The sequence below is a fragment of the Nanorana parkeri genome, unplaced genomic scaffold (genome assembly GCF_000935625.1).
Source record: "Nanorana parkeri isolate BGI_ZX_2015 unplaced genomic scaffold, ASM93562v1 scaffold614, whole genome shotgun sequence".
NCBI classification, from domain to species: Eukaryota; Metazoa; Chordata; class Amphibia; order Anura; family Dicroglossidae; genus Nanorana; species Nanorana parkeri.
The window spans coordinates 372212-393259 of record NW_017306882.1 but is presented as its reverse complement, the minus strand read 5'-3'; the positions used below and the strand labels follow the sequence as shown (position 1 = coordinate 393259).

Sequence of the window (21048 nt, the reverse complement as noted above, 5' to 3'; positions counted from 1 at the left end):
CTAGGTGATAGGCCTATTTCCCTAGAATAAATGAAGTTTTGCAAGATCATAGATTTCTGCAAACAATAGAAAGCTTTGAACAGTGCAATTCATTTTCTTCACAGCAGAAATAATTAGCAGACTTTTAGGCAGTGTAGTTAGGCCTTGTGTGTAGGAAAAGGCAGAATGCAGTTAATCGTGCAGGTTTATAGGTTTATAGTAGGGATGCACAGATACTTTTCGAGTACTAGCACAGATACTTGGCATTTTCATGAGAACTAAGAGGGTTGCAGCGGTCGCAGCTGGGACCTGGCTCTGGCGCTCCACCACTGTCCTGAAATCATTAGTCGATATTGTTTTAGGAAAACTGTCACATGACAATAAACAAAAATGTGTCAGTACTCGTACTTGTAAGTACTCGGCAAGTACCAGTACTCGTACTCGCAAAACTGGTATCTGTGCATCCCTTTATTTATATTTATAAAAACAAAATCGTACATTAAAACAGAGATGTACAAATCACAGGAGCTCCATGTGCTCCTTACAAATGACAGCTGCCTCATAATTTTTTAATTTTTCTCTAGTGTAGTCTTGGAGCTCAAAGGTATCGGTACATGTACTCGTACTTGTACCGAGTACTGTACTTGGTATCTGTGCAACCCTAGTTTATAGCATAGTAAACATTATCAAACAACAAGATCTGTTAGGTCTAAATTCTGAAGGCTGGATCAAAAGTAAAATTGGATAGTTGCCTGTGACAACCTGTCGGGTTTTTAGTTGTTAGTGTAGTTTTTATTTCCAAGCCTCCATGTATAAATAGACAAGAACTCCAGTTTTTCTTGGACCAATTTAATGAATTATCCCATCAGCTATGCAAATCACACTGGCTCATGTAAAAATGTCCTTATATATATTCTGAAAGGCTCGTCTATTGGATATTGTCCTAAAATAACCATTTTGGTTTTGATTAGAATGAGCATCGTGTTGTTTATGTTAATAGTGTATGGCACACAAGTAGTGAAATCTGCCAACATGACTTCTATTTGCCCTGGCCTCATTTTTTTATTGCTTAATTCTAAGTTTCATGTTGTATTAATATTTGCCTGGCTTTGTTCTGGACTTCTGATCCTGCTGGAAAAATGTGTTCCTACTTTCATAACCAGAGCCCATTATCAGTTAAAGCTAGCAGTACCACAGTAGTGCCAGTTTATAGAGAGCCAAAATGTGACTGCAACATGCATCTCAAGCTACATAGCTCTAGGCTTTTGCTGTTACACAGTAATTGCTTTGGTTTAGAACTTGAATTAGGTAATCACAACTGTTTTAAAGCATCCATACACAAATTATATGCCCATCATCTGATACTTGTTATACAGGCAAGACTATCCAGCTGTGCACTGGTCCCAAAAAAAGTATGTCAATATACACTGTGGTCTGAATAGAGTTGAACATAAAGCAGAACTGCAGCCAAAAATAATGAGATAATAATAATTAGCCCACAATATTCACATTCAATCTAAAGTTTATCTGTGTCATAGTTTTCTCCTGCAACTAGATATTCTCAATCTGATGGGCATTATCAGTCAACCCACTTCCTCTGCCTGTGACTGAACAGTGAAACAAGAAGCAGCACAGTGATGAGCTCATCTTTCTTCCGCACTGTTTTCTCTTCCTATCACCATACTTGGTATCAGCACCTACACTGATTGGCTTCTTGTACTGCTGCTTCCACTCCCTCAAGCCCTTCTGTCCAGGGATTGCAAAATGGTTAATACCAGGTCAGATTCAGCTAATTACGCTGCTTGCATCTAAAAAATATATTTAGAAAGTATTAATGATTAAACAGCCGCAATAATGTGTAACTTTTATATATGCCAGCTTTAATATTTGAATTAGATTCATTTGTGTTCTCTTCTTTTTTTTTTCTTGAAGATGTTTTGCTGGTTATCCGACTAGCTTTCTCAATTTAAAATGACTTGTATAAAAACATTCCCTGGGAATAAACATTCTGAATGTTGCTCCAATCAATATAATCTATTAGGTCCCCATTCACACCAGTTGCAATGCGTTCCGGCCCGATTCTGACCAGAACGCACTGCCTCGCATTGCGGCCGGCTCACTTTTTAGTGGGGCAGGAGGGGGCATGGCGGGCCATTGATAGTGCTGCAAGCACTATTTTGATCGCACTGCACCGGACTGTCTGCAGGCACAATGGAGATCGCATTGCGGCAGGAGGGCGTGGCTAATGTGCCATTCACTTTAGTGGCCAGCCATGCCCCCTCCTGCCCCCCAAAAAAGTGAGCAGGCCGCAATGCGATGCAGTGCGTTCCGGCCAGAATTGTACCGGAGCGCACTCCATATGGTGTATACTAACCCTAAATCATCACCAGCATGGGGTCAGAGACCTCCTGGAGGTAAGGTGTTGATTGCATTTGGATGATTGGAGCTAGCTAGTAGGTATTGATGATCCACCCGGAGGGAGGTGTTAATACAGCATTTTATGTGGCAGCCAATAGATGCCTATCACAACTTTGTGCGGCTGAATGATATTTTACTATTGTGAACAAACAGCACACCACAGCACAGGACTGTATGATCTATCTGCAACTGCTGGTAAACTTACACAGCACTGACAGATAGGTCACACAGCCCAACAGCACTGACTGTTCATTCACAAATTTGAAAGATCATGCAGCAGGATCAGAAGACCAAGTGCTTCATCTGCTGGGAGATTTAATAAAGATTTTTAATATGTTGTGATACTTATTTTCTAAGAATAGAGTCACAGCTGCATTTAATTTCATCATCAGTCTGTGGTGGAGGTTGTGATGTAGCAGGTAATGTAAGCATCCAGTTCCACTGACATAAAAGTGTGTTTTTTTCCTAAGTTATTAAGGTTTGCAGGCCATTAATGCTTTTTATTATGCGTTGAGTATCATGCATCTTTGACTTTAGGGAATATGAGCTACAAGGAGCCTAATCAGATGCTGTAAGATTCAAAGCAAGAATTTATACCCCTATTTCCACAGTTTGCCATTCCCATTCTATACAAATCTCTGAAGGGTATTTAAAAGGAAGAAAGCTGGCATGGTGCTCATTAAAACATCTAAAGTCTAAATTCTTAAAACCTAAAATTGCCAGGTTGGAATCGTAAGGTTTTCTATTTCAAATATTCAGTCTGTGAAAGACTGATTATTATTATGATTCTATTGATTCTTTTTTATAAAGTGAATCTTAAAGAGTTTTTGATGAGCCTGTGTTCATTAGGTTTTATAAATAGTGCAGTTTGCTTTGTTGTGTATAAAGACTGCTGTTTTCTTGTGTTGTATTTGCATGTGTGAAACAATTTTGAGAATGAAGATGTGAGAACTAACCCGCTACAAACATGGTACAAAAGCTGAAGATCAGCAGAAATGCTGCTTACACTGCTAATTGCTTATCTATGATTGTATGCTATGAAATGTTTGTGTTTATGTTTTTGTGGTCAGTGCCAGACTGGCACATCAGAAGCCCAGAGCTTCCTAAAGTTTGCCCCACTTAGGGGCTTTCTAGTGGTAAAGACTATTTACTGAAGTGTGACCATTTGCCTCTCTCTGGGCTGCCCACTAGCCACTGTTGTGCCTATCTCTTTACAGGATCCATATAGCAGCTACAACAGAAAGTAGTATCCATGCAGATATGCTGGGGAGTGTTTTGCTGGTGAATTACTGGAGAGTTATATAACCTGAGCTGTACAATTGCTATATGCACTGTCTATCCAGCCAGTTTTAGATTTTTGTGACTGTTGTCTTGCCTATTTGCACATTGCAGCAGTACCAAGCATCTCTAAATACACAATGCTCATCACAGTGATGCTGAAACCTCCTAATGGCCCATTTACCCTCTATTGTGCACAGAAATACATGTAGCGGTAACACAATTGCTATGCATTTTGACATATGTGGCTGTGGTACTGAAACAGGGGTCAGAAATAAGACACAATTATACAGCAAGTTTTCCTATAACCTGTTGCAATTTAGAGAGGTAGTGGAAATAAGTCCTGTAAAGAAGAACAACTTTCTATTTGTCCTTACATTTTATCTCAAATGTAGAATTGTGAAAAATACATGGAGCATGCATTCTGTTACTGTGCCCTAAGCAAACAGAGTTCCTCGGGCCACATTTATCCTGTGAGAGGTAGTTGGCTTTTCAACAGGGCCAGGATTGCTGTCATCTTTGAGCTGATGAATGCACTATAGCTTCATCATTGCAAATTCAGATGCTGTTTTTAATATATCCTTCTGCAAGAGGGTACATCATAGCAAGAGGGTAAATGGTGACGTTTACCTGAAAGCTATAGCAGAAACAATGCTTTATCTGTGAATTGCATATGCTTTGCTCAATCTATAAAAATCGATAGGAAATCTTTGAAAGCTTGCTTTGATTTGTCTTTTGTGATCAAAAACATGTTTAGCAAAAAATGGCCCGTTTATATATACAATCTGAATCTGCGCTAACTACTCCAAATAAATGCCTATTTCACTAGCTGCTGTGTAATTTAATAATAGTCCCTAAAGTTAATCCACAGTTAATCCATGCATACTTATAGTAAGCCACACCCATTCTCTGCAGCTTGGGGTGACTCCTTTATTTAATCTCCCCTTAGTCTAACCGTGCATGTGCTATTATATGAACTATTAAAGATATTCTGTTGCTGTTTAAAAAAATAAAGTACAAAAAGTCCTTCCTGTAAGGAAAGCAATACTGAATTATGTACTGTATATAGACTCTTCATTAGACAACTGTATATTGCAAGCTCATTCAGGCAAGACTCTCTTCTCTGTGCAGTTTGTATTTGACACTTTATCGTTATCTGATGCACAATACAGCGTAATATGTTGGTGCTTTATAAATAAAGAAGAACAGTCATCTAATATTGTAAATTAGTTTATATTTGTATGAAACCCTATTTATTACCTAGAGTTCAATAACTATAGCATAGATATAACAGTTGACATGGATTTGATTAATGTGTCACTTTACAATGCCTAAATGTCAGATCTGCTTCAATAGCAGTGAAACAGATCAATGCCCAATGGAATTTTAAAATAATTCTAATTTCCTAACAAAATTGTTGTGATGGAAGATGAAAACCAACACGCAAGTCAAGTAAGTGATATTTTCCTGTTTTCACTTACGTAAACACTTTAGCAAGTCTTTTAAATTGATAAGCGTAGCTTTATTATCGATAAAAGACCATATTTTTTACAGGGGTCAAGGATTTAGCAAATGAAACACCCTGGGAGCTCAATTAAATTGTATCTTTGGTTTCCATTTTAAATTGTGTATTAAAGTCTATACAGTAATGGATTTGCACAATATCATAGCTGTTTTAACTAGACCAGCAGGTTTTCTGCTTTATTTGGTAATTACGAACACGAACAGCTCACTATACAGATGGAAAGTACTATTAAAATGAATGATACAAGATTGTTGAGAGTAGGTTTGTTTGTGCGCTGGGTATTATTACAAAACCAAAATAGAGATGGAAAGTACATGTGTTGATGAAAAAACCCTTTACGCCACATGTGGCGAATTGCCAACAGGGACGACAGAATAAAAGCCTAGAATGTCATTCTGTTTTTTAATATAATGTGAGTTTATGCCCAAATGTATGTTTTTATCCGATTTGTAAAGAATATGATATAATATTTATATTTAAATTATTATAATCAGGCAGGCTTACTTATCAAGGGTTTATATTACCCCCTTAATAATCTTTACAGTGTCTGAGTCTGACTCAGCTTGAGAGTCAGACATCAGAGATCACCCGAAATGCTGTCATTTCATGTCTTTCCTTATTGAACCCAAAAGACAGAAGACATCTGGTAGTAAGGGAGAGGTACTGGTAACTCTAGATGGAATTAAAAAAAATTGCCTGGAATTGGACTTTTAAGTTAGCTAGCCAGTGAAAGCAGTATTAGCTGTTTGGTGGGCCCTATCCCTGTGAACCATGATAGAAGAGGACTTTTCTGGAAAGCCTCATGAATTCACTGTGTAATTGAAATAAGCACATAGTTCATAAATAAATAAAGATAAAAGCTACCCTGTACACATGTATGGATATTAATATTAATGACATATGCCAATTTATATAAATATAGTATGTCCTAATTAAATACATTTTCTGGGGAATTTTGCACATTGCAATTTTAAATGTTTATTTTAAGTATCCACATAACAGTAAATAAGTAAGCCAAGACTTTTAGAAAAGACTAACTTATCACTAACCATCTTACTTAGTATCTTGTCTAAACAGGTCTGGTATTCTGGGGGTGGTAAAAGAAACATTGGAATCTATGTTCTGCTCCTTGGATTACATAGATGAAATTATATCGTTACAACCTTGATTCAACTCTTTCCATAACCACAATCACCTTGAACTTTCAAAAATGGCAGTGTCCCTACAGAATATTAAAGTCCAACTGAATGTTTCCTTTAAATTAGTTAAATACATACCAGATGTATAAAAACAAAAGCTGTGCATAGGTCTGACTCAGCAGGGGGTGTGTTATACCTCTGCATAGAGACCAACGCTTCCACACAGAGAGCAAGTGTCCTTCTCTACAGCATGGTGATGGTGGACAGGCTTTTCTACTCAGACCATGAGTGCTTTCTACAAAAAATAACTGTTCACACCATAGGCAGTGCGTCCCGGTCCGATTCCGGCCGGAACACACTGCATCGCATTGCGGCTGGCTCACTTTTTTGCTGGGCTGGAGGGGGCGTGGCGGGCCATTGAAGTGAATGGCACTGCAAGCACTATTTTGATCGCACCGCACCAAACCGCACTCTAGGCACAATGTGCCTTACGATCCCGTGCGGCTGATCACATTGTGGCTGGGGCTATGATGCCATTCACTTCAATGGCCCATCACGCCCCCTCCAGCCCGGCAAAAAAGTGAGCCGGGCGCAATGCGAGGCAGTGCGTTCTGGCCAGAATCGGACCAGAACGCACTGCTTATGGTGTGAACTAACCCTTAGACTTTACACACCTTTTGTTTTGATGCATCTAGTGTGTGTTTAGCTCATTTAAACTGAAAGTTCTACAGGGTTTTAGGGCAAATGTACATTCATCCTGGCCATGCTTTATGATTTTAAATGCCTGTAAAATTTAAACTTGTAGTGAAAAAATAATTTCTGATTTTGTTAAATCCACAGAATCACCCTTCGTGTGTGGGTCAAGATTGTTACATCGGCGACCTAAACGCATTATTGGTGGTAGAAACTCTTTACGGTAAGTAACACACGAAGTAAAATTATTAAATGGAGTGCATAACATTTTTTTGACCTGTACACAGGTTATGTTTACACACTATATGGGAGTCAAAGAATGACCTGGCTGCTATCTTTTCAAATCCTGGTCTCACCTGAGCACAGTAAGGTGCTTTGATAGTGGCAAGGAAGAACATCTGCCTTGTTGTAGTGGTGGCATACATGGGGAAAAATGCTACCTATTAAAGTAGTGAAAATAATTTGTACTCAAATGATAACACAACTTGAATGGAAAAAAAAATCCCAATCACTATTTAACAACCTATAAATAATACTTCCAAAAAAAATTGTGATTTATTAAACATTTTTTGTCTGCTTGAGTTTTAGGGCTTTAAAGGTAGGTTTTTTTTAGGACTGTGGAAATTAAAGATTAATTTCTCGATTAATCCTTAAACTTTTTGATCGATTAAAATTATTTAGATCGCTAATGAAAACACTCACCTCTCCGCCGGCTTCTGGGAGTCCCGTCGGCGATCCAGTGACGTCACGGACTCCTCCCCCCTTCGTTAGCCGACGGAGCCACTTGGGCTGGTGAGTTTGCCCAAGAAACTTTCTGCACGAGTGCCAGCCAAGGCATTGCCCTATACACATACAGCACAGCAATGAAGTACTAAAATGAACTAGGATCACATTAATCCAGCACGTTATTATTCTGAGTTGCCCCACTCAAGCGGCGGCCATATTGAGTGGGGCGAGTGAGATTAATAACGTGCTGGATTAATGTGATCCTAGTTCATTTTATTACTTCATTGCTGTGCTGTATGTGTATAGGCCAATGTAGTTGGATCTGTATGTGCATTATAATTAATCAAAATTAATCGATTTAAAAAAATTTTGATTAATCGAACACGAAAATTTTAATCATTACCAGCCCTAGTTTTTTTTATACTTGTTCTGTCCATGAAACTGCCAGACTTAAAGGAGAACTATGGGGTTAGGGCTTTTTCCCCTAATTCTCCTAAGGGTAACCGGAGGACACAAACTAGCGTCCTCCCGTCACCCAAAGCTCAGTATACCGCGAGATCAGCTTGCGCTATACTGAGCCGCCGCAGCTGAAAAGGATCCCGACAATTATGTCTGGACCCACCCAGCTGTGTGAGTGACAGCTGGCTCTGCCTATCTAGAGGCAGAGCCAGCTGTACCCGCCCCTTCCCCCGTCCGTTCCGCCAGTCAGCGTTGGAGGATCGGACAGGGGAGGGGGAAATCCAGCTACTCCCCTGTCACGGCCCCCTGCAGTGGCAGGATCGAGATGTGAGCGAGCGCCGGTATGTGTTCGCTCACTTCCCGATCTACTGAGCCTCCCTGTGACAGTCTCATTGTCACCGATCGGCTAGAACTATGAGGATGAGTGAAAATCACTCACCTCATAGTTCTCCTTTAAAGAAAACCTGCACTGGGAGAAATACTTAGGATGCCATTGCTGACATCCTGCCAAAAATACTGGTTGCCTGTCAATCTATTACTAACCTGGAGCAAGCACACTGGAAAGTCAAAGTGAATCAGATCTTTTAAGCTACATACTTGTTCTAGTTTAGGGTCTACAAAGGTATAGAAGCCATTGGATTAGCATTTCAGGCAGGCAGTTTGGAATCTTCGAATGAGAGGTCAAGATTGACAGTCTCCTTATATTATCAGTATAAATATTATATAAAAATAGCCAACACATTTAGGGGGGTAAATACAAGTACTCCCTTCATCAGGGCTTACTATTAGGACTGTAATGGTTCATAATTGGATACCATTTTGTTCAGTGTGTGAGAATGCATAGAGCTTTTCAGCAGCTGATTTGGCAATTCACAGTTCTGCAGTTTGGCATTACAAATCAAGGGGACAGTGTAGATCCTTTGGAATGCCCGGTAGTCAGATCACCCTTACCGATGATTTCACATCCTAATTGGCCAGCCACACAAATAGGACACACCAGTGCTTTTATTCAACTTTTTCAAGGTTTACCTGTAGGGAAGGTGAGTAAAAAGTGGGCACGGGAGGTGCCCTTTACAAAGGATCGCTGTTTCAACATTTGGCTTCTATCAAGTGCTTAGGATGCAATGATTAATCTTTTGTAAAGAAAGATTAACCTTTTGTATAGATAGGTTTATATAGGGTGGGATATTAACTGGAAAATAATCTGTTTTTTGTCTAAGAAAAAACATCTTGCAAGCTGCAGTGTTGATTATATAGAATCACAAGCACACTCTGCATTTTTATCTGGTGTAGTAAGTGACAATTATTTGTTTCTACACAGAGGTGGATGGCCCTGGCAGGTAGCTTTAAGGCTGAAATCGTCTCATAGTGATGGAAGGTTATTATGTGGAGCTACTCTCATTAGCAGCTGCTGGGTGCTTACTGCTGCACATTGCTTTAAGAGGTATGTTCATACTAAGAAAATAGACTTGTACTGCTCTCTCTGTTCTAGATATACATACAGTAAAATGGTACAACATTATCAAATGATGGTGCTGTATATGTAACTTCCTTCAGCACAGTCATACTGAAATATGCTGTATGCTGCAACTGCACATTGTATCTTACTTTAATAGAGATGTAAAGTGGAACATGGCCAGCACAAAGGGTGCTGAATAAAAGTGTTAGGGCTTGTTTTACTGTTTCTTGTTTGTAATTAACAACACATCTGCTAACTGCACTTCCTGTTGAGTTTGAAAAGCCTTCTAAGCTCTCTTTTGCCAGTAGCAAGTGGAACATGGACAATGAAAACCACCTACATACTCTAACCCTGAAATAACAACATATTTCATTCCAAATTAAAGAATTATTGAAGTATTGGTATTTCTGGTATTATCCCTCAGAGGCATAATACAAAAGGAAGGAGTACAGGTTATGATTATGTTCTTTATTAAAGTATATCTATAAGCAAAACATATAGCCTAACTGCCTATAGATACATATATAGCAATATGCATTTTGGGTTGTGTTTTACCACACCCTTCACAGTCTGGCCAATTAATCATGGCTTCTTATAAAAATTATTTTATAATTTATATTGTAACAGCAGTGCTGAAATGAACTGCAAATAGCTATGCTAGCATCCCAATTGATCCCTGTAAAACACTCTTGCATCCAAGGCCCAAGCTTTGGATTGAACCTTAACAAATCCCACCTTTCCTGGTGCTAAGCCCCTCCTCATTCATTCATAGTCCCATACCATTGGGCAGCAGAAGCTCTGGCATTTGACAACTGAATGGCAGAGGGTCTTCACATCAAAAATGATGAGGTTTAATGTTGACTTGGGTTACCCGACTTAGCTACACTTTCCAAAAGCCTTCACAAGAACCACACTCTTCTATTACAAAATCCAAATTCTGCTAACATAATAATGCATTCTTGTTTCTTTAAAAATGCTGCCATTGTTTCTATCTATCTATGTATCTATCTATGTATCTATCTATGTATCTATCTATCTATCTATCTATCTATCTATCTATCTATCTATCTATCTATCTATCTTTCTATCTATCTATCTATCTTTCTATCTATTTACATCCTACCAGAGTGCACGTACATTTCTATACACTGATGTAATGTGTGCCAGGCAATAAATGTTTGATATGGGTAAACATAAGTACCTGTCCTGAATTCCAACAGACAGAAATGCAGGAAAATCTTTTAACATTCTTGTAAAAGACACTTGGCTAACTTTATGTAAAGTGAATATGAAACAGATGTTCTGCTTTAAGTGGAAAATAAAACTCTTGATCCAAAAGAGTCTTGTTGTAAGTATAATAAAGCTGTTTACATTCTAATACTAACAGTACGGTTGAATACAATTTTCTTTTGTTGTTCCTAATCCTGTAAAGATCACCATTTCTTCTTTGAGCAGTTTCCATATCCATATTGTCTGCATTGTAAGATGAAGGCCACGTCTGTTACTATAGCCATTCTGCCAACCAAATAAACAGCAATGTTAGTTGCAATTATGTACAACATATATAGTTTTCAGTTACTTTAGCTTTAATTGTGCACGTGTTAATTTACAATAAGAAAAATTTACATTGGAAAATGTTGCATTTTGTCCTGCCAAAGATTCAGCAAGGGAATTCTAATATTCGCTTCTCTAGATAGATATCTAGATAGATTTGTCTTAGCCAAACACAGCAGGCTACAGTCTTACAAAATGGATATTGTGGCCTGTGTTTGAAGATGTTTTCCTACACAAGCTGCAATTTCCGAACTGGTTCCGAACTGGTTTTTGGGTTTTGGATCCTCGATGGATGCAGTATTACTCTTGAGGATGGAGTGAAACATACCTCCCGACTGTACATCATTTGGAAGGATTGGGTGCATACAGTATACCTATAAAAAGGTTCTATTTAACTACCAAAAATGTCATTCTACACTAAAACCTTTATCTCATCTTTTAATTATCTTCTTTGCTATTTTAAAAAGTCAGTATAAAGGAAATTAATGGTTAAAATCCAATCATTTTTGGCACAATTAATGCTTAATGTTCTTAATATTCTGCATAACTGGGGGCATGGTAGGGGTGGTTCTATTGTCTAATAACATTGTGCTGTAATGTACCCCTCTTTCTCATCCAAGAAAGTTAGGAGATATGGGGAAGACATGATTTTATATGTTGGGACCATAGTGTGCATGATCTTTTAAAATAAAAGGTTACATCTAAATAGGGGCTGTTAGATAGGTGATGTTGAAGTTTGGATATGGGAAGACAAAGGCTCCTAAGTGCCAGTGTCAATGGCCTATTATTTGCTTTAAAACTGCTTCTCTTTCCAAACATGTATATGAGAATTCAAAAGCAGCTGTAGCAGGTCAAATGGAAGTCAGAAGGAAGTCAACTGCAAGGCAGCTGCAGTGATTTCTGAATTATCTCAGAAGCCTGTCAAATGGTTGGCAAAAGCCTATCAACATGGACCATAATACTACTAGAATGAGAATTGTGTGTTTACTGTTGGGTGGCAGTAGTAGAAGGGCTGCCAGTCAGCAGTTTAATTTTAGCTAACAGTATTTAACAGGATTTTTTTTTTTCAAAAAAGGATGCACAGCATTTTTTTTTAATGAAATAAGACATTTCAAAGTTTTGATTGAGAAAGTTTCTTCTATTTGCTAACACTTCAATTTCATAACACTTCCAGTGAAGTATTTTGCAGCATAACAGTTTTGTGAAAACAGGCAAATAATTGTACTTTATTATAGCCTTGAGAAAGCTATTTTGCCTTTCAAGTCTGACTCCATGTCAATATGTCTCACAATGGTCGCATGAAAAGGAAACACCTTGACAACATCGGACTCTGAAATAGGGAACACCTGTAAAGCTTTTGGAAACCGAGGTGCATGAACCAGGCTAAAATACCACCAGAATAAAAATGATTTACTTATATATAAGCAGTTTCTACCAATCAGTCAATTATTTAAGCAGCTTTATTCTTTACACCTTTAAACTACAATTATTGCAGTTTTACCTATGTGTATTTATCTATGAATTTATGAATTGATGTACTATATGTACTATCTATCTATCTATTTATCTATCTATCTATCTATGATCCACAGATTGTTATAAGGGTGCCTGTTTTTAAATAAGTGATATTTCAGTTTTTTTTATTTAAATTTTTGTTTTTTTAATGTTTTTATTGTAAGTATTTGTTATGATAAAAAATACAGCAATGATAAAAAAGTGATGTTATTTTACTCTAAACAAGTAAAGTGGTCAGGGTAAGGATTAATTTTTCCCAAGAGGAAATGAGAATTACTGTATTTAATGGACACTAAATATACACGAAAAGGATGTGCAGAGAAATATGACTTGAAAACAAGTGACAGTGGTATGGAAGAGTACACTGCCATCTCAGGTTTGGATTATATAGTAGAAAGCATAGAAAAAGGCAGGGGGAGGGGGTTCAGAGATAATCAACCGGGAGAAGGAACAAGTTATAATGGAGAGTGGTTGATGAGGGATATAGTGTGCAGTTCACAAATGTTTCTGTGTTTTAGTTAGTTTGTTTAGAAGATCTGAGCAAACTTTTTTAGAGCATAATGTTCAATTCTGGGTCACCAAACCATTTTAAATGTATGCACGGGGGTTGTGGTAGTTGGCTGATCATTTTTTTAATAATAAAATTAAAATGCAAGAGCAAATGCAATACTATAAGCAAGCTAACATGTATAATGGATGGGATGAGGAGGAATGCTCTGCAGTCAGATAACATACCTTGGCTGGGATGAGGAGGAATGCTCTGCTGCCAGATAACATGTACAGTGGTCGGGTTGGGGAGTGATGCTCTACCGTCAGATAACATATAATGGCTGGGATGAAGAGAAATGCTCTGCAGTCAGATAACATGTACTATGGATGGGATGAGAAGGAATGCTCTGCGGATCTCAGAAACAGAACTGTTGTACCCAGGGGAGCCCCCCATCTCTGCTCTTCCCCAATCTCTGCTGTCCCCCGCTATCTCTGCACCCCATGATCTGCGCCCCTGTCATCTCTGCACTCCCCTTCTGTGCCCCCACCATCTCTGCTCCCCTGACCTGTGCCCCCACCATTTCTGCTGCCTTGGATCTGTGCCCCTGCCATCTTTGCCTTCCACCGAGTTTTAACTTCCTTAGAGGCTGCTGTCTGGGTGCCTCTCCTGACTGGTCCCACAGTCAGTTTGTCTCAGGAGATGATAGATGTTGTCTCATGAGGTGGTAGATGTGCGGCCGGCACTGTATACAGGTCCCACTAGGTCCCCTGCAAGCGCGGAACCTTATAGCAGCTGAATCCATTTACAAAATTTAAAGGGTCAGTATCCGCTTTTAGTATCGGCATTTTCACGAGTACCAGTACTTGTGAAAATGTCCAGTATTGGCATCAATACTGATACTAGTATCGGTATCGGCGCATCCCTACAGCAATGTTATCATGATATGATTATACTCATTCAGCTATTGGTTTTAGGGCAGTATTTAACCCTTTGAGTACTGAATAATGTTAGTTAAGGTTCTTAGGCATGGTTCTGCATGTCTGAAAAAATGTTGATCTGCATTTCATCTGTGAACTAGTAGTCTGCATTGTGGGTGCAGCTTGTTCAAAGGCTGTGCTGTCACTGACAGTTGCATGCCTCAGACTAACAATCAGCGGCCAATCAGTGTGATTCTCGAACATTTGTTAACCATGACAGTCAACCATTGTGATTATATGGAGGCTTGAGGATTGTCATGAATGAACGGGACACATAGTACTATGTGTCCCCAGTTATTTACAAACTCAGGCGATCGCTCCAGTGTTTGTCCTGCAGAGAGGATTGGTACATATTACTGACATTTACCGATCCTCAGCCGCTTGGCCACGCACAAATGAGCTCAGCTTCTCCTCTGCATCCCCCCTGCTCTCCCGGGCAGAGGCAGCGGGGGATCCGACGAGAAGTGAAAGCACTTCAGCCGCGGGGGGGGGGCGGCTGTCAGATCCTGGCCGAGCGTCTCTCTCTCTCTAATCACTGCATTCGTTCTGCGACAGCGGCTCCGTCCTCCGCCCTCCCCCGCCGCCGGTTCCTTCACCTCTTCTCGGATCCCCGCTGGGGAGAGCAGCGGGGATCCAGAGAAGCAGCGGGAGGAGAGGACATGGCGATCTACCAGTGATCGCTACGCGATCGACTGGTAGATCGCGATCGACCTTGTGGGCACCCCTTGTTTACAATAACTGAAAAACTCAGGACAAAAAAAAAAATGTGTATTTGTGGAAATATATTTTTTACTACTTAATGTAAAAAGCCTATTGTTTATAGACCTCAATAGTTCAAGCTAAAGCTTGCCTGTGCAAGTGAATGAGTCAGAGGTGTGACTCATCACTTATAGGACTGTTCCATCTAAGGTTTCAGTCAGACAGAGAATGTCTCAGAGCAGGCAGCTACTGCTGTGCAGTCTCTAAAGATAACTAGTATCAATATAATAAATAGTATACATAGTGCTCAGGAATCCTTTATCTTCTATTACATGTTTATTCCTCATACAAATATTGTGAATATTACAAATATGAAACATCATATTATCTAAACATAAACAAGACTGTGGAATTGACCCTAAACATGTCTAGTTTCCTATAACACAGATGCAGCTTTTATTTCAAAAGTGTGATGCTTCTGTTCCATAGTAGCCTTTATGACATTTTCTCTATTTTCTCTATTTTTCTCTCATTGTTATTCTTTTCCCCAAGTCTTTGCTGTACGGTTTGAGATTCTGTCCAAGAATGAGTTTTGCTTATTTGTGAAGGCATTGTGAGATCATAACTGGAGATGGTCCTAATTGTTTCTGTCATATACATTAAATTTTTTTTCAGTCCCCCAAATCCTAATATTTTAACATGATGTCATACATTTGAAAGAAGTCTTTAGACAAGTATTATTAAAGTGGAAGGATGGGTTACCCCATTATGACTCACTGCTGAACCAGCATTGAAGTAAAAAGACAATACTTTATATTTGCTCAAGATGGATATTGTTCAGAAGAGAAAAGAACAATTTGAAAAATCTCCAAGAGAAATCAGTCAGAAGTTACCATTTATTGTTCTACAGTGATGGAAGATGAAATCTGATCAGTTATTACAGGATACTCCAACTATCTGCTTTTTTAAATCAACTGGATTGTGTCCATTGAGCTCTATAAGTATGTAGCTAGAATAGTGGAGAACCGGTCTTTACAACACCATGAGTTTCTCCATGACATTCCTAATAAGGGGTTTCAAGAAATTTCCTAACTGAATATATTTTAAGCGAAACTAAAGTTGAAAACAAATGCTAGGGGGATGATAGAATAGACTTTGTATTTCTTTTCTGCCAAAATCCTCTTTTCTTATTTTCTAACAGTTTTAATTTTGCGTTTACACTGTGTGCAGTGCATTGCACACACTGGGTTCACTCTTGCCATCTAGATAAATGTAGCCAAGATACTGTAACTCCAGTGTGCAAGTACAGGAGTTACATTATAACTGGCTGCCCAATAGCCGGAAAAAGTGCAGAAGAAGACGGCTGACAAGCAGCCGTGAGTGTGCACCTATCAGCTGTGCAGAAGAGGAAAGTCTGGCATAAGAGACATGCCCTCCATGATAAAAAAAACTTTTTTTTCTTTTGCTGTATGGCCGTAATCACATCCGTGTGTTTTGCTCGCAGTTTGTACATGCTTTATAATGTGTACAAACTGCAGTAGACAATGGATATGGAGGTCTGATTCTTATGTGAATCTGTAAACCCCCTTTGGAGTAAAAAGCCCCCCCAGATATCCCCCCCTCCCTGGTAAATAAGTACAAGGTACATAGTTGCCCTCTTTACTTATTCACAAAGAATGTAAAAAGGAAACAAAAACTTCCACACTGAAAATGTTAATTTTAATCCAACATCAATCACATTGTTCAGTTTGTAAATATATCTCAATCACAATGACCTGCCAACATGGTGATCTGCTACAGATTTGGTATGTAAACAAAGGGGTATGGTAAATGACATCACCCAGGATCCCCAGACTGTTTGTTTACAAACAGAAGCCAACAAGGATTTGTCTTTTAATGGTGTCACTGTTACCGCCACTAAAAGAAAGTTCCCCTGGTTTGTTGACAAGGACAAGCTGGTTGAGATCTGTCATTTTGTGGCAGTAGAGCTACAGCTACAAGAAGTAAGATTCCCTGCCACTATTTGTAAAAAAGTCACCTTTAAAGGAGTGCACCATACTACTCCATAACCTCATGTGAAGGTTTAAGGCATCACCAAAGCATGTTATTTAGGTCACCTGCGTATTTTTAATGTTTCACTTTAAAATGTATTAAAATGTTTCTCCCAACCAAACAGCATTTTTAAAAACTTTTTTTTGCATTGACACATGTCCCCCAATGGTCATGCCCCGCTACCCTTTTTAACAACATCTTGAAAACTGGCCTCAAAAAAGGCCAGAAAAAAAATTTAATTCTTCTCCCACAGACTTTTAAAGCAGGGTTTTTGTTTTTTTTTGCATTTATCACTTTTTGCATATATCTAGCAGCAGTAGATATATGCAAAAACACCAGAGGGTTTAACAACCCTTAAAATTTGTATTTAAGTTATAGTATATTATGGGAGAGAGTTTGGAATGGTGGCTACTTTGCAACACACAGGAACCATGGGAACAAAATTAGCCACCCTCCAGAAGGAAGGACAGTGTCAGCACCAATTCAGAGATGATTTGAGGATCTACCGCTGAGTGATGCACAAAGAAGGTCAATTTTTGTTAATAGTTAAGGTGCTCATATGCATTTTTAAGATTTAATTCCTGAGTTTAGTGTCACTTTAATTATCCGCATTACACATTAACAAGTGAAAACAAATCAGTCCCACAATGTGCAAACTCTTCATGTGAAGAACTTCATAGGATACTTAATAGTACATCCCACGTGATCATCCATCACCATGTGATCAATCACTCTCACCAGATATTGTTGACCTTTTTGTTTTAGAAGGTGATATTGAACATCAGACTTTTAAAAATTATTCTAAAGATCACATCCAAGCTTCCTCTTTTTTCTCAGTAGACCAACACAAGTAAATGTAATGTAAAAGTAAATGTTATGTAGGTCCCAAACAGATAAAGACACACAGGGATGACACTAATAGTGTCATTTTGTTTTATTACATATGCCTAGTTCCAGATAGCACTATCCATAAAGCTTAACAATAAATCAGTGTCTCCACTTATCTCTTAGCTTGGCTGGCATAATATTACAACCAGAAGGTGGTGCCGTACGGCTAGTAGTGTCAAGTTTCCTACAGAAGTGAGGTGCAGAAATAACGTACCTCTCTGACCATGTCCTATGCGTTTCAACGTAATTAATTATAACGCTATTATATAAAATACCATTGTTTTTTGGGGTCTGTTTATAAATAAAACCATAATTAGAATATGACTTTAAAATGCACCCAGTAATGACCTGATATTCATTTGTAAGACAATCAGAGTTTAAGGCTTTAAAATAAAAATGTCCATATGTAGGAAGAAACAAAAGATTATAATTGATTTCAAGTATACACAAACATTTTTAGGTTAATTAGAGCTTAGATTTACAATAATCCCAGATTTTAAAGTATATAGAATTACTGGTTTAGATATTTTAGGGTTTTTCTTGTCTTAGTAAGTAAATAAATGCTGTTGACTAAAGACCTAAACATTTCTATAATAAAACTGATGGTAAATAAATTGGAGACATATGATGTTTGAGTGCAGGAGTAATCTAACCTGATCTGTAGTTTGCCCAAATTTGCGGCATTCCTTAATTTCTTGATGAAACAGGCCTCTGCAAAACTGTTCAGTTAACTCAGGGTGTCTTATTTACCTAAGCAAAGTTCAAATGGTGTTTGGTTTGTGTGATGCAATGAAAGAACAGTACAGTTGTAAATGTGGTAGGATTTCAATTCTTATGGCAGGTATTTTTCCAAGCTATGATGTGTAAACCGAGACTCGGGGGGCCATTGTTCAAATAAAAGATTTAGCTGTCCACTGAGATAGTATAGCTGTTGAATGGTATTGTATAGTTAACTAAATTCCTAGTAGGACAGATATGAGGTTGGAGAACTGGCATTTCCCTAGTTTAGTCAAGCAATACAGCTTGGTTATATCCCTGCCCTCAGCTTGTGACAGTGAGTCCCCATTCACACCAGTGCGACAGCGTTTCAGTGTGTTTTTGCGCATTTGTAATGCACATTTTAGCGCATTTTACAGGGTTTTTTGTTCATATGTAATAGCATTTTAAGGCTCATTTTCAGTTTTCCAATAAAAAGCAGTCTCAGCTGCAAAAACATGCTAAACAAAAGGGCAAAAAAGGGCTGATTGGCACGTTTCCTTTGAAGTCTATGAAGCAAAACGATCTGATAAGTGCCACAAAAAAAGCTCATGGACTATTTTAAACAACGGCATATTGTTACGCATGATTCAGTGCATTTGCATAAACGGCCCCCATAGGAATACATGGGTTTTTGATTTGCTTGCGTTTCAGCACAGAAAAAAACACGCATTTTACTTGAAGAAGGCTCACAAAGACAAATAAGAATTTTTAATTGTTTAGGTATGAAGGCAACCTGAAAGGAAGGCACCATCGTTGAGAAACAGTATTGAGAAACAGTATTTTCCAACACACGGCTGACATTCTTTAAACATATCTTGTAGAAATAGTCCACCAACTGTTACTTTATCTCACCTGAAGCTGTAAATGGCATTTAAGTTACATTTAAGTTAGATCACCTAGCAGGTCTCATTTTATATAAAATGACTTTTTTGTTTAGCTTTGGTGGTCCTTTAACTAATCTTAGTGCATAAAAAATGTGGATATGAAAAGTCATGGTAACCTGTCTTTGGCACTACACAGTTACTTGTCAGCAGCAGAAATAGTGAGATAATTATTTTTCGAGTGAAACTGTATAGACTCTACAGATAATGTGCCAAATTATCTTCACAATCAGAATTTTGTTCAGAAGGTTTTTCTTTGCAGCTAAAGTGTTTTTTGTCTCCTTCAAATACCCAAAACCCCTATAAAACTACTAATTTATATTGCAATTATATTTTTCACCCTTAAGAACATTTCTTTGGTAAATGTTAAAGCAACAACAACAAATAACACCTTAAGGTTCCCATTCTTTTTTTTTTTTGCTGAGTTTTTTAACTTCTTGCAAGTTGACCTGATAAATCATAAGGGCAGTACATGACCATTTTATATAGCATACGAATGTGATAGAAAATACGGCCAGCCACATAAAATATCAACAGGATGTGATAATATTCAGTGTGTTTAAAGGTAATTCAAATCTCAGAAGGACTTTTCAATTTTGATTTTTGGGTCCTTTTATACAAATTTACCAGCAGGGTTTTGTAAGATGATATAATAATAATAAATCCATGAGAGATGGTTAGTGCTTTGTATGGCAGCCGTGCATGAAACAATGCATGCTCATTGGATGAAGTGAACATACCTATCTGCATGACTAAAAAGGAAGATGGTGCAAAGGCTGGATTACTAATAAACTGACCCTGTAAATGAAAAGTTAAAACAAAAGACAGGGCAGCATGTTAACATACACACATGTACTCTATGGCAAGCCATTTTTTAAAACTCTGCTGCTCTTCTCTGACTGCTGCAGGTATTTGGTGCTGCTGGGTGTATTGAGTGCCTGCTCCCCAACAGGCATGAATATCCACCAAAATTTTATAAATGTATTAGGGATGCACCGATACTTGTATCGGGATCGGTGTCGATGCCGAGTATTTGGGCGAGTGCGACTACTCGCCCAAATGCTCTGATGCCTAGCCCGATACTTCCACTATGAGTGTGGCCGGGAAGCCGGCTACATGCTCTCTCATCACTTGTGGTCAGAAGCTGGCTAATCCCGTCACTGATTGGTCGGAAGCTGGCTAATCAGGAAGCCAGGTGCCGTGTAATGACGCGGCGCCCGGCTTTCTGATTGGTCGGGAAGCCGGCTACATGCTCCCTCATCACTTCATGACAAGGGAGCATGGAGCCAGCTTCCCGGCCAATCAGGGAACTGGGCGCCACATCATTACACGCTGCCTGGCTTCCTGAATGGGACTTATGGTACTCGGTATTCGGTATTGGCGAGTACCGGAAAAAAAATATTGGTATTCGTACTCGATACCGAAATACCAGTATCGGTGCATGCCGATCAGACATAGATCCCAGATATTGTTTCTATATAAATCATGGCCATACTTTTCACTCTTTAGTCCACTTAAGACCCTATCCCCAAGATAAGGGTTTACATATTATATACA

General features: G+C 38.6%; 1 protein-coding gene across 1 annotated transcript in view; it reads left to right on the top strand.

Moving 5' to 3' along the window:
• The window catches only part of PRSS12 (protease, serine 12), a 123115-nt gene that overhangs the window by 85708 nt on the left and 16359 nt on the right, over positions 1–21048 (top strand). Inside the window, exons 10-11 of the mRNA XM_018562932.1 lie at positions 7180–7255; positions 9539–9661. Coding sequence (XP_018418434.1) covers positions 7180–7255; positions 9539–9661 — 199 coding nt within the window. The remainder of the gene's footprint in view (positions 1–7179; positions 7256–9538; positions 9662–21048) is intronic.